At 37.6% G+C, this 12592-nt stretch overlaps 1 protein-coding gene across 1 annotated transcript; it reads right to left on the bottom strand.

Annotated features, from left to right (window-relative positions):
- Window positions 1-10009: 10009 nt before the first annotated feature.
- On the bottom strand, window positions 10010-11958 carry LOC113346839 (mediator of RNA polymerase II transcription subunit 31-like). Its single transcript, XM_026590374.1, has 6 exons — window positions 11937-11958; window positions 11616-11741; window positions 11103-11199; window positions 10911-10989; window positions 10429-10697; window positions 10010-10231 (listed from the first exon to the last, which is right to left on the bottom strand). The coding sequence occupies exons 1-6, from the start codon at window positions 11956-11958 to the stop codon at window positions 10219-10221; spliced, it is 606 nt and encodes a 201-aa protein (XP_026446159.1). The 3' UTR covers window positions 10010-10218.
- Between the last annotated feature and the right edge of the window lie 634 nt (window positions 11959-12592).

The following is a 12592-nucleotide window of genomic DNA, read 5'->3' as shown; positions in this document are numbered from 1 at the left end:
CGTTTTTAGGCAAAGAGGAACCGATCCTATGGACATGTGCAACACATATAAGTTAGATACCATATATATGTGGGGAACCGATCCTAGTACCTAGTCAACCGAATTTTGGAAAGCTAGCGTGACTATGCACAATACTCACATGGAGGTAGATGATAGGCACATTTTTGTGTATTATATAATCTCAATTGTATATATTATTAGTGCTCGATTTTATATTTATTATGTCTTTTTATGTCCCTGTAGGTATTTTTGGAGAAATAAGCTTTTGCGGCGAAATTGGCTAAAAAAGTGGTTTTTGCGCTTGTGGGAGAAAATTACTATACGGACTCTCACTTTGGATAAGGGGTAGCCTAATTACTAAGGGGCGTCCATTTTCAGGCAGCTGCTAAAGGGAAACCATTGCTGGATAGGGGGAGGTTATCATCTCCGTTTGAAAAATCAAATTTGGCGGGAAACTTTTCTACCACCTGTGTAATTGTCTGAATGTGATTTGAGCGATGTTTACTCGGATTTTCTGGATCGGTTGGATTTGATTGGGCTTGTTATGAGTTAATAGGGTCGGTAAGGATATCCAGTAGTGAAAAGAAGGCAAGTTTCACTGAATTTCCTAAAACAGAAGACGTGAGAGGGACACATATATTCACGGGATTGTTTGGATATGTTAGGAAGAGATATACTCGGATATTTTCCGTAGTTTGATTGCTTTGGGGTACTGCTGTTGCAGCCGGTGGTGAGTCTGAGGAGGGGCAATAAGAGCTCGAGTCTGTGTGACAAAGTTTGGAAGTTGATTTTCGCGACAACAAAACAGGGGACGTGAAGATATTATCCAGTGTCGGGTTTGAAAGAAGGAAAGATACGTGAGAGGAAAGAAAGAAATATTCTATACAGATTTCATTCTATCTTTAGAGTTTGTAAAGAGCTGGAAACCGCATAAGAGAAGAACTAGAAAAGGAAAATTGCCGAGACTTTTGCCGAAAGAAACCAGAGTTTTCACCAAGATTTGATTGGCCTGTTGAGTATATATAGGGTGGTTAGAGTCCAAGGCCAAAAGAAGAGAGTTTGGGGGGTGAAGCAGAGGAGACGTCGGAGCTGCAGGAGAAGTTGCAGAGTATCTTCTGCTGGTGAAGAAGAAGACGAGATGAAGAACATAGGACCCAGTTGGACAGTCGCAGAAACCGTGATCTATACTTTCAAACTCAATAGCTTTGTAACAATTTTTTCCAACAATTATTTTGAGTTCGCAACAGTTCTGTTAGGGTTCTCTGTAACAGTGGGTTCTGTAACAATTATAACTGTTACAAACACACTGCTTTATACCTCTTCTTCAATAAAACACCTTTTTGAGCTATGGATTATTATTTTGAGCGTGTTTTCACCATGAAGAGATAAAACCCAACACTGGGGTGATGAAGGAAGCCATTCTCTACGCGTGTGGTAAATCTATTTAATTCCTTTATGAATTTTGCACTATTTTAAATTGATTCATGATTTTTCTTAATTGATTGTGATTTTGTTTGATGGCGTATGCTTGGTCTTAGTATTTTTGATACGTCATGCTTAAGGGTGCACAGGAACCGAGAAGGACCGGCGGACCGAACCGGTGGAACCGTACCTGGTTTTGGACCGAACCGAGGTACAAGGTACAGGTACCGGTCCAAAAAATAGGAACCGAGGTCTTGGAGGTACAGGTACACGGTCCAATACAGGTACCGTGCCGTACCGGACCGAAAGTCCCGAAAAATATATACCGTTAGATTTGGGAGATAAGGATAAGTATTAGCCGTTAGATTAAAGGGGTATATAAACTAAGGATTAGGCTTAGGGTTTCAGTTCCTACTTCCCTTCCTTTTTTTTTCTCGTCTCCTCTCTCTGAGAAGGAGAACTCTCTGTTAACTAACCCTAACCCTTCGTTTCTTCATCAAGGACCAAGGTTGTTGCTTTCTTCATCAAGGATTCAAGGTTGTAGAACAGTAGAATACCTCAAGTGGATTTATCTTCAGGTATAACATCTCCTTTCTCCCTCATATTCGTCTTCCACATCTCTTCTTCTCTCTGTCCCATCTTCTTCTTTATAGATTCAAAAGAAGAGACGGATCTTAACTGATAAAATAAGAACTATTCTGAAATTTAAATTTTGGATTTAACTTTAAAGAAAATAAAATCATTAGGGTTGATTGCATTCACTAATTAGGGTTTCAGAAGGGATTTTCTATTCTGTAACTTCTGTTTAAAATGTTATCAACAGCATAAACTTTGATTTGATTGCTGCTTGTTTTTTTTCCAAACCTTATGTTGCTGTTGTTTCACATGAATCTTGATGGATAATAGTGTTTTTGTTTGATTTGTGTATGAGAAGATGAAACTGAAAAATAGGACACTATTAGCTATGATGGATAATAGGTTTCATAAGTAAACCCAGGGACACTATTACACAAATTTTCAATTGATGGATAATAGTGTTTTTGTTTGATTTGTGTTTTAGGGATTTCAACCCTAGTCAATTTCATCTCTAATCACCACCACCAGGTCTACCACGAAGGTAATTGCGATTTCTACCTATTTACTAGTTGATTTTATGTTTTATTTACGAGTTTAATTACAAAATCGGTTATGGAATTTTGATTATTTTGTTGTTAACCAACTCAATTTTGGTTTTATGTTGACAGAATTATCGATCTTAATAGAAAACGACCAGTTAGTGTGTGATTTTGGAAGCAGAAGCTCATCTGATTATCTAATTAGTACTAGAGTACTCGATTGAGGTATCTGAACTCTTAATTGCCATAGATTGGTTGTTTCTGAACTCTTAATAGCCCTAGATTGAATGAGAATTGTAATGTTTCCAAATGGCTTGTAATTTTAGTAGTTTTCTTTTCAGGAAATCCAATTTCCACTGCGAGGATACCAGTGCACACATCGATTTATGCCACCAAGTTGTAATTCATAAGTGCTTCCCTTAGGTAGGTTGAACTGTTTCAGTATATGGGTTTCTTCATGCAAATATTACTTACTATTGATGAGTGCCAAATATTGTATATATTTATCCCTTTTTGTTGGCATTTTAACTCATCTTTTATGCATTAATTCTACATTTTATCCCATATTCTGTATTTTCATTGTTTTCAAGAATAAATATTTTTATTAATTAACTTTGCATTTTTAGGTAATAAATAAAGTTCGGATGAGTCGCGGGGCAAAAAGAGCAGAAAAGTAGTGAAAAGCCGGGAGAAATCACGCAAGGAAGCCGTAAAGAATGGTGCGCACAACCTCATTTTCTACACACAAAAGCGCCTCCGTTCTCAGCCATCAGATCAGTTCTCAGAAGCATCCGACGGTCGCTCCTTCATAGATCATCAAAATCTGAAGTCTCTGCCGAGCACCACAGCGCTGAAATTCCAAGCCTTCAGATTAGATGGTAGTTGAATCCAACGGTCGCTCCCTTGCTGTTCATCAACGTTTGATATCTCCGCCTTACACTACAACACCTAACCCCATCTAGAGCCGTTAACTTCGTTGTATCAAAAAAATCTGACGGTCGCTACAAGCTTCACTTCACATCACCGTCCGATCTACCTACCAGCTTCGCATCCAGTGACTCAACGTCGCAGAACATCAAACTCGATGGATCCGCCTAACACCCTAGCAACCGAACCCTACCACCTAACCAAACACCCCCCTTCTCCCAAACAGTCGAGCCATCTCCTCCATCACCCCTCCTCTGCAGAACCATCACCCTGCAACTGTCGCCACCATCATCGCCACCTCTCCCTGTCGCCACCAAACACCACCATACCACCTCCGTCATCATCCTACACGTGATTGAACACCTTCCCCCATCATTCTAGCCCTTTATCCCATCAACTCATTACCTAACCTAAACCCTAGGTTATGGGTTGATGGATTAACGTGTGCTAGAGAAGCAATTGATGCATGGAGGTGATACAGGAGAACAAATAGAAGCATGGGTCGACATCACAATGGAGTGGTTGTGTCAAATTGGGTGAGTAATCACAAACCCTAGCTCTGTCAGTTTGGGAATTTTTGGGTGAAAATGGGTAGAACCCTAATTGTCTGTGGGTATATATATGGGTGTGAGTATGATGTAAAAACTATGCTTGGAATAGCCAGCATCCAGGACTTTCATGTCCTGTTAATGTTTTTTTCTCTTTTCAATTTCAGCTCAAACTCATTTCTGTTCATGTGTGTTAGTTTTAATTTCATGTATTTTCATATCCTGTTTAAGTTACTGTTAATGTTGGACTTTCATGTCCTGTTAATTGTTATGTTTGTGTTCATTGTTAATGTTTGTGTTAATGTTTGTGTTCATTGTTAATGTTTGTGTTAATTGTTATGTATGCTTGGAATAGCCAGCATCCAGGACTTTCATGTCCTGTTAATGTTTTAAATTTCAGTTCAGTTTCATGTTCATGTCTACTATGTTCTGTTGATGTTACTGTTAATCCTTTTGCTTCCTGTTAGTGTTAGTTTATCATGTTAGGTTAAATTAATTCCTGTTAGTGTTTCTGTTAATGTGTTCATTGTTAATTTCAGTTGGTTATGTTAATGTTAAATGTTGTAATGCTCCTGTTGATGTTTGTTAATGTTCACTGTCATGTTTAAACTGCTGTCACAATTGATGGAATGCTAGGCTAGATATCTGTGAAGCATTGATTTGATTGTGTAATGGAAGAAATCAGTGCTCATAGCAAGCTGATTATCTTGCCATTCCTTTTGTATGCTTAGGTGCATTGTGTTGATTGAGTAGTGGGGAGAAACTAGTGCTCACTAGTGACAATGAGCAAGCTAGTTCTCTTCCCACTCTAGAAGAATGCCTTAGTTTTGCTCCATTTCAGTTTCTCCACATCCCTGCCCTTGGCCTTAGGCCTTGGTTCATCTTGCACTGTTTTATGCTTGTAGTTGCTTTGTTCTTTGTTTCTGTCACTGTTTTACTTCCATGTTTATTTGCTGATTTATTTCTGTTGCTGCTACTCCTTTTCCTGTTAACTGTTTTTCCTTCTTCTTGGCCTTGTGCTGTTGTGCACTGCTTGTGCAGCTGCTACATTGCCTTCTCTGCAACTCTGCTGCTTTCTTTCTTTCACTGCATTGCACTGCTGCTTTGCATTGTTTGCTTTCCCCTGCTGTTGCTGCTCACTTGTGCTGCTGCCACTTCTTCTCCTGCTGCTGCCTTCCAAAGCCAGCTGAGCCCAATTCAGTTCATTGCTGTGCACTCAAGCCCAAAGCTCACTTCAAACTGAAGCCCAATTCAGTCAACTGTGGGCTTAACCAAAACCCAGTTGTTTAAGACCAAAGCCCAAGTTCATTATTAAGGCCCAATCCAATTCAGGCTTAATCAAAAGACTAAGTTTAAGGCCAAAGCTCATTCACACTTCAAAGACCAACTGAGCCCAAGCTCAGTTCATTTTATTGTGAACAAACCCATTAGTACTCAAAGCCCAAGCTAAGCCAAAAGGCTTCTTAGCCCAATAGCAACTAGAACCCAAAATAGCTAAACACTCCAAAACACACCCAGTCTCTGTGGATCGACCCGTACTTGCACATTTGCCACTTTCGACACCGTGCACTTGCGGTTATAATTTGTAGGACCTTTTAGAAGCCTACCAAGTTTTTGGCGCCGTTGCCGGGGACTACCAAGTTTTTGGCGCCGTTGCCGGGGACTACCAAGTTTTTGGCGCCGTTGCCGGGGACTACCAACTACTGTAGTACTTTGGTTGCCTGAATTTCTTTCGGTATACACGAGTCTAATTTAGTTTATACTTGAGCCTTTATCTCTAATAGTACGTTCTTGAGATTTGTTGGTGGGATTTAGATATTTCGTTTACACGAATTTTCTCGTTTCATTTTCTACACAGGTATGCTATCCACTACCACTAACCAGTTCATATCTTATACTCCATTGACAACAATATCCTGATATTTCCAGTAGACTGAAGTTTTTGAAAGAATCCAAGATTAAGAAAGAATAAGGGAGTTTGGAGGGTTCTACAGTTCTACTTATCTTATGTTTTGGTTTCTATTTTCTTTCAGTCACACGTTACTACATCTTTTTTAAGATTTTCAAGACATTGTTTGCTTGGTTTGCAAGTAATATTGCTACTTAGTAGTTGTTGATTTGAATGAGAATTTGAGATATTGAAAAACAGGTAAACAACAGGTGCTTTGATTTCTGTCTGAAATGGAACCGGAACCGGAACCGGTAACGACCGGTGCCGACCTGTGCCGAATGGAACCGGAACCGAAGTACTCGGTATCGGGACCGGTCCCAAATTTTGGAAACGTCAGGTGAGAGGTACAGGTACTCGGCCTCGGCAAGAACCGAGCCGAACCGTACCGTGTGCACCCTTAGTCATGCTTGTGATTTACAGTCAATCTTTTATAAAATCTACCTTGGCAAAGAATAAAGAGTCAATATTTATTATGTTATGAGCTATAATTGTCTGGAATTGATAGTTGAACCAAATGAATATGAGAATCGGTGGAATCTTGAGTCTCAGTACCTATCGATATCGTGACAGTATTTTGTATATATTTTCTAGTATTAAGTCTAAAATCAATCTCTACAAGTCTTTGAACGAACTTTATTTACCACTTGAAAAACTACATCAGTAGAACCGAAACTTTTTTTGGTAGAACCGTTAAACCCATGATTGTGATTGAATGTTGGTTTGATCAATCACATAGTTCTTGAAAGTCAGATGAACCAATTCTAAACTTGTTTGGAAGTGTGGCAAATCGGTTTCAAGGTTGTAAGTGTGAAAGAGAATTTACAAAGTAAGGATGTCGACATACTTTGAACATGTGTTGTGAATGTTTATTTCTTTAATTGTTCAAAGATATTCCTTAACGGCTAAGGGAAGAGAATCCCAGGATCGAAACATAAGTAAGTTAAGAATCTTTTAATTAAGGTTATTTATTTCTTTTTGTAGGGAAATTCCAGAATTAGTAATGTGCATTTACTAATTAGATTTTCCGAGAGATTTCGATCATTATTTTTGGACAGAGCATTTCTAGGAATTATGGAAACCGAATTTGTGCTTTAATGAATATCTTGAGAATATTTTCGGTTTTGGAAATTCCTTGGTGTCCAAACTTCCTTGTCTATAAATACTTGAAGTTTGCCTTTCTTGCAAACTAATCCTTCGTAACAACAGACTTCCTATTTTTTTTTTGTTACTGGTGTAGCCTCCTATTCGAAGAGGAGAGTGACCTAATTAGGCGAAATATCTTACGGATGCTCAGTTTAAAGTCTTCTTTGGGATTGAGAAGCTCTAGCGTGTACCGTTGGGTGGGAAACTAGATAATTGTGGTTTATCTTTTGTTTTCGATTGATTTGATTGACTAACGGTGGTTGAAATCTGATTGCACCTAGTTTGTTTATTCTTGAGAATATTCTCTTCTGATATAAGATTCACTCAAACTAGTTCAGAGTTTCGACAGGGATCTTTAGACTGTTGTGAGTTCTAAAGACGATCTTGTGATAATCCATTGTTAACAGACTTCGTTCTGTGCGTGATTGATCACAAGAGATTCAAGTGATTGTGTGCAGGTTTTTATTGAAGATTTAAGAAGATTTGAAGACAAAGAAGATAATGAAAATCTGACTTGGGTTTATAATCTTTGGTATGCACAATACTTGTTTTGGTAAAAGAGGATCCAATTAATAATCGATTTATCCTTGTCGTAGATTGGATTGATTAATTGAGTAGATCGGCATCAACACGATTCTTTGGATTAAGAGTGTTGTTGGCTTAATCTTAAACGATTACTTCGGTAATTGAACATAAGATAGACCTAATGACCTGACTAAGGAGTTTATGTTAAGATAAACGGAAGATACTTTGTCCGACTCATATCACTTGGTTGAATAGAGTTGATACCAAGCAGATTTGTTGTTCCTTTACTGTTTGGAATACGAACCAAAGGAATTGTTCCAAGTACGTGACTTATTTATAAGTTGGAGGCATGGGAATACATACAGAACTATGTGAACTATATGTTTAGTTGCTTGGTCTCAACTATACGAAGTTAGGTGTAATTTTGTGTAGCGGCTTAATCCTGAGAGTATTCAATTATGGACAAGGTCCCGGGGTTTTTCTGCATTTGCGGTTTCCTCGTTAACAAAATCTTGCTGTGTCATTTACTTTTATTTTCCGCATTATAAATGTTTTATTATAATTCAAGTAAATTACACAAACGTTAATTCCTATTTACTTGATAAGCAATCCTATTGTGTTTGGTTAAGTCCAAACCTTTGTATCAAGTAAACATACTTCGTTGTTGTATTATCTCGATCTCGTATCCATAGATGATCACACGAAGTGTGAACCGATTAGTTGTATTGTCTCGACTCAGTCCATAGACAATCACTTTCGGAGAAAGGACTTATAGGTAGGAAAAGTTTTAGCTTGAGGTATATTTGGGTACCCTCGCCTTTTCACTGACAGTTCAAAGTATTTCTCTGCTCTAACTATCTGGGATTTTGCAGTAAACAATATTGATAGCAGAGGATACTCAGGTCAATTGGGAGAATGAGGAGCAACAGGAGGAGAAGACCTAGCATACAACTGGGCAACGGAGGAGCATCACATGAACATTGAAGTACAAGCTGAATCCAATGAAGTACTGTTAAGATTCCAATCTCTCTACACTCAGGCTATCAAGGGAAGATTCAACCGCAGTTATTATGAAGAATTGCAGAACACCAATGAAGACACTACATTAAGAATCAGTCATATTACTTTTGTTTTAACAAGTCTTATTATTATCCATAGACTTCAAAACTTGCAATCCCTTAATATTTCTATCGCTTGTAAGAACTATGAAAGCAGTACTGCCACTAGCTCTGGCGCTCGTGCTGCTACTACTACTTTGTCAGTTTATTAGGCGATGCCTAAGTTTTTCTATAAAAAAAAGGAATGTTAACCTTCTTTTTAATCTCTTTGAAGCTTCAACTACCAGACTTATCCAGAAGATCTCCATTCACCATAATATTAAGGACAGACTGATATGGATGCTGGAGAAAAATGGTTGTTTCACTGTAAAATCAGCTCAGGAAAATGTTTGAAGAGAAGAATGCAAGGCATTTTTAAAAAGCTCTGGAAACTCCCTTTGCTTTCTAGAATAAATCAGTTTATTTGGAAATGCCTCAAGGACATACTTCCAACTAGAGACAAGCTTCATTACTTTCTTCAAGGTGGAGATTTAACTTGTCCTTTTTGTGCTCAAGTTCTTGAAACAGATGCTCACTGCATTATGAATTGTTCTTCTTCTTAGATGGTTTGGTTCGCAACATTGGGCTCATGTACAGATGGTATCAACTGTGTGAAGAATTGGTTTTGTGACTGGTTTGATAAGCTCATATCTCACCAGGTGGATGAAAAATTAGTTTGTAAGGTTGCTATTGTTGGTTGGTGTATCTGGACTGCTAGATGTGACAAGGCTTTCAACAACAACAATATATCACCAGATTCTATTATTCCAAAGTGTAAAAAAGAGATAACAGAATTTGAGGCAAAGCCAACTCCTCTGAACAGTTTAACACCTCCCCAGCCAAGAGGAAATCTTCATTGGTCTCCTCCTCAAAGAGGATTTTTTGAACTTAATGTTCATGGTTCTTATATTCACACTAATAAGTCAGGTGGTATTGACCTAATCATCCATGATTTTGCAGGTACACACTGGGGATCGAAGTGCTTCTATTTAAGGAATCTGTCAAGTCCAGATCAAGCTGAGTGCATTGCAATCAAATGGGCGAAAGAAAGGAATATGCAGAATGTCAAGTTTGAGATGGACTCAAAGGTCATGGTGGATGCAGTGAATAATGTTAACTTCAACATCCGTTGGAGACTTCGTAATACTATTTTAGAAATAATTTTTAGAAACTTTAGTTCATGGCATTGTAACTATGTGCCAAAAGAGAGAAACAAGGTATTTGATATTTTATCAAAACTTGCTAGAAGAATAGAGAGAATGAGTTGTGCGTGGTTATTAGAACCTTCTATTGATATAGCTGCCAAAGTGCAGGGAGAGGCAAACTATGTAATCTCTCATTCTTAATAAATTCATTCCTTTAGCTTAAAAAAAAAAAACCTCTGTTACAGATTCAAATTTACATGTACATTAGTTAATAACTATTACGCCACTGTGTCAAAGTGATTGAAACAATATAATGCTTGAGAATGCCTCTGCTGTCTTTGAACCTCAGCTGTCTTTCCTGCATCAGAATTCAAAAAATCAATCAGTTTAAGTAAGCATTCGACTTCGGGTGAGTCAAGATTATTTTTGATTTTTGGAATGAAAATTAATATACTGGTTCGGAAGAAAACTAAGGAAAGATAAACTTTATCCAAATTGAAAAAGATAAATTTTATCCAAATTGAAAAAGAAAAAACGAGAAGATATAGAACGTACTTTCTCTTCCTTCTATCGATTGATATATTTCTGCCATCAACCTTCTGCAAGGAAGATCCGGGTGGCATGGCGTACTGCATAGGAGTGTGGGAAGGAGGACCAGCAGGAGGAGGACCACCAACAGATGGAGCTTGCACTAGCATACACGGTGGTGGAGGAAGAGTGGGGGGAGGAGCAACCGGTTCAGGAAGTGGACGTGGTACAATATGCTTTAAACGATTGTTTCTATAGTTCTTCCAGAAAAAAAATTGTTGCCTATGTGCCGACTCCTACATACTCAAAATTAAGGAAAATGTATTACTGTGATCCGCATTTTCGTTAAGAAAAGTTTGTTTTTGGGCTCGTATGGATATGATTCAAGGTGATTTTCTCCCATAAACCATTCCCATACACATTTCTAACCTTATCAAATTCTAAGCGTGCTAAATGTTGGATACAGATAAAAACGAAAAAATTATAGAAGAGCAAGTTCTGGTAATAACCTTGTTTCCAGGATGTGCCATCGCATTGCGGAAATTTGCATTTTGGAGAAGTTCAAGAAAGTACAAGCAATGTGGATACCTGAAATCAGTATAGCAATTCAGGAATCTAATATGAAAAACACAACCAAAGGAAAATAGTTGCATCAAACTCATAAAAAGATATGAGACTTTGAAAGTTACTCATAATCTCACATTATAAATTTTAAGTACTCTGGTCGCTGCCAATATGTAAGGTATTTCAAATAGCCAATGAAAGCTTCATCCTCGAAGTACCGATTTTGAGCTAGATCTGTATTAACGTTATAAGCAATTAATCACAAAAAGTTGAAAAACAGAAACCGTAATAAGTAAATACTAACTAGTGATATAACAATTTTAAACCCTTAAAAACAAAACCCGATTAAAATATTTGATGAGTTCACCGAAAGAAACAGAACATTAGATGCTAAAGAAGGACCTAGTTTCGTGAATCAACAAAATACATCATATCTATTCTCTCTCAAAAACGAAAAAAGATCATATATCAATTAACATGATAAAAAGGTAACAATTCATCAGGAAAAAGAAGTTACTTTTGATGTCACAAAATTGAATCAAATAACAGGTTTGCAAACAATACTTTGTGAAGTTTTACTTAGTAAAAACCTAAAAGTGCAAAAATACAAAATATATATCAACAAAGTGAAACTCAAAGCCTTTTCTTACAGTGAATGTAGGTTGGATTAGCTAGACACTGAACAAACTCCAACTCAAGTAGAAAACGCTGACGTCCATCATCAGGATCCTTGTATACATTTCCTGGCCTGGATACAATAGTCAAAAAGGAAATGCCTGAGTTACAAAATAAGATTGAACCATCAAAATTTTATATCTTGTACAGCATAGCGGAAATAATTAGGATACCCATTTACTTAACAACAGTGGTTTAGAAAGAATCAAAAGATCTCAGCAATACATGTGAGCCAGCTAATACCTTTAGTCTTAACAAATATGAAATGATCCAAAGAAGCAAGAGTGTGCACTTGCCTGGGTGGGCTTTAAGCTCCATCACTGCTCTCTTTGTCAGAAGTCATTGCAAACACCAAAAGACCTGTCAGTACATTTAAAACAAATATTCAGAGAAACACATATAAATTAGATTACTGAATGACCCATGCTTTGTCTTTGTAATGAGTTGATCATCAGCTGTCAGTACATTTCAAAAAAAAAGAAAAAAAAATTTCAGAGAAACAAATAGAAATTAGATTACTGCATGAGCCATGCTTTATCTTTGTTAATGTGTTAATCATCAGCCAGGTAAATAATAGCTAGTTAGTACAAAGTATCTAAATCTTTGAAATGGCATCACTGGGGTATTCTAGTCTAAATTGGTCTGTTTTGCTCTTCCATAGCTCAACTTGCAGAGAGTACTTGTTGATATCCAGTACCAACAAGCGCCCTACTAAATGGTCACAATCCTTCTATGAATAAGCGGAACTCCAGTTTGGCGGAACCAGGATTTCAAAAGAGGGGGGGCTAAAAAAAATGTTTTTGCGGCACCCAAGTCAATGCGAGAAGGAAACACCACTTCTTCTTGAACTAGACTATATTCCTTGAGCAAAACAATGTAAAACAACGTTACAACAATGTGCTCAATAGACTCCGCCTCCGACATAAATTGTTAGAAACATTGATTCCTGGAA

This window comes from Papaver somniferum, chromosome 1, assembly GCF_003573695.1.
Source record: "Papaver somniferum cultivar HN1 chromosome 1, ASM357369v1, whole genome shotgun sequence".
Classification (NCBI taxonomy): Eukaryota; Viridiplantae; Streptophyta; class Magnoliopsida; order Ranunculales; family Papaveraceae; genus Papaver; species Papaver somniferum.
The sequence above is the reverse complement of the archived record's forward strand: the minus strand, read 5'-3'. Positions and strand labels throughout refer to the sequence as shown.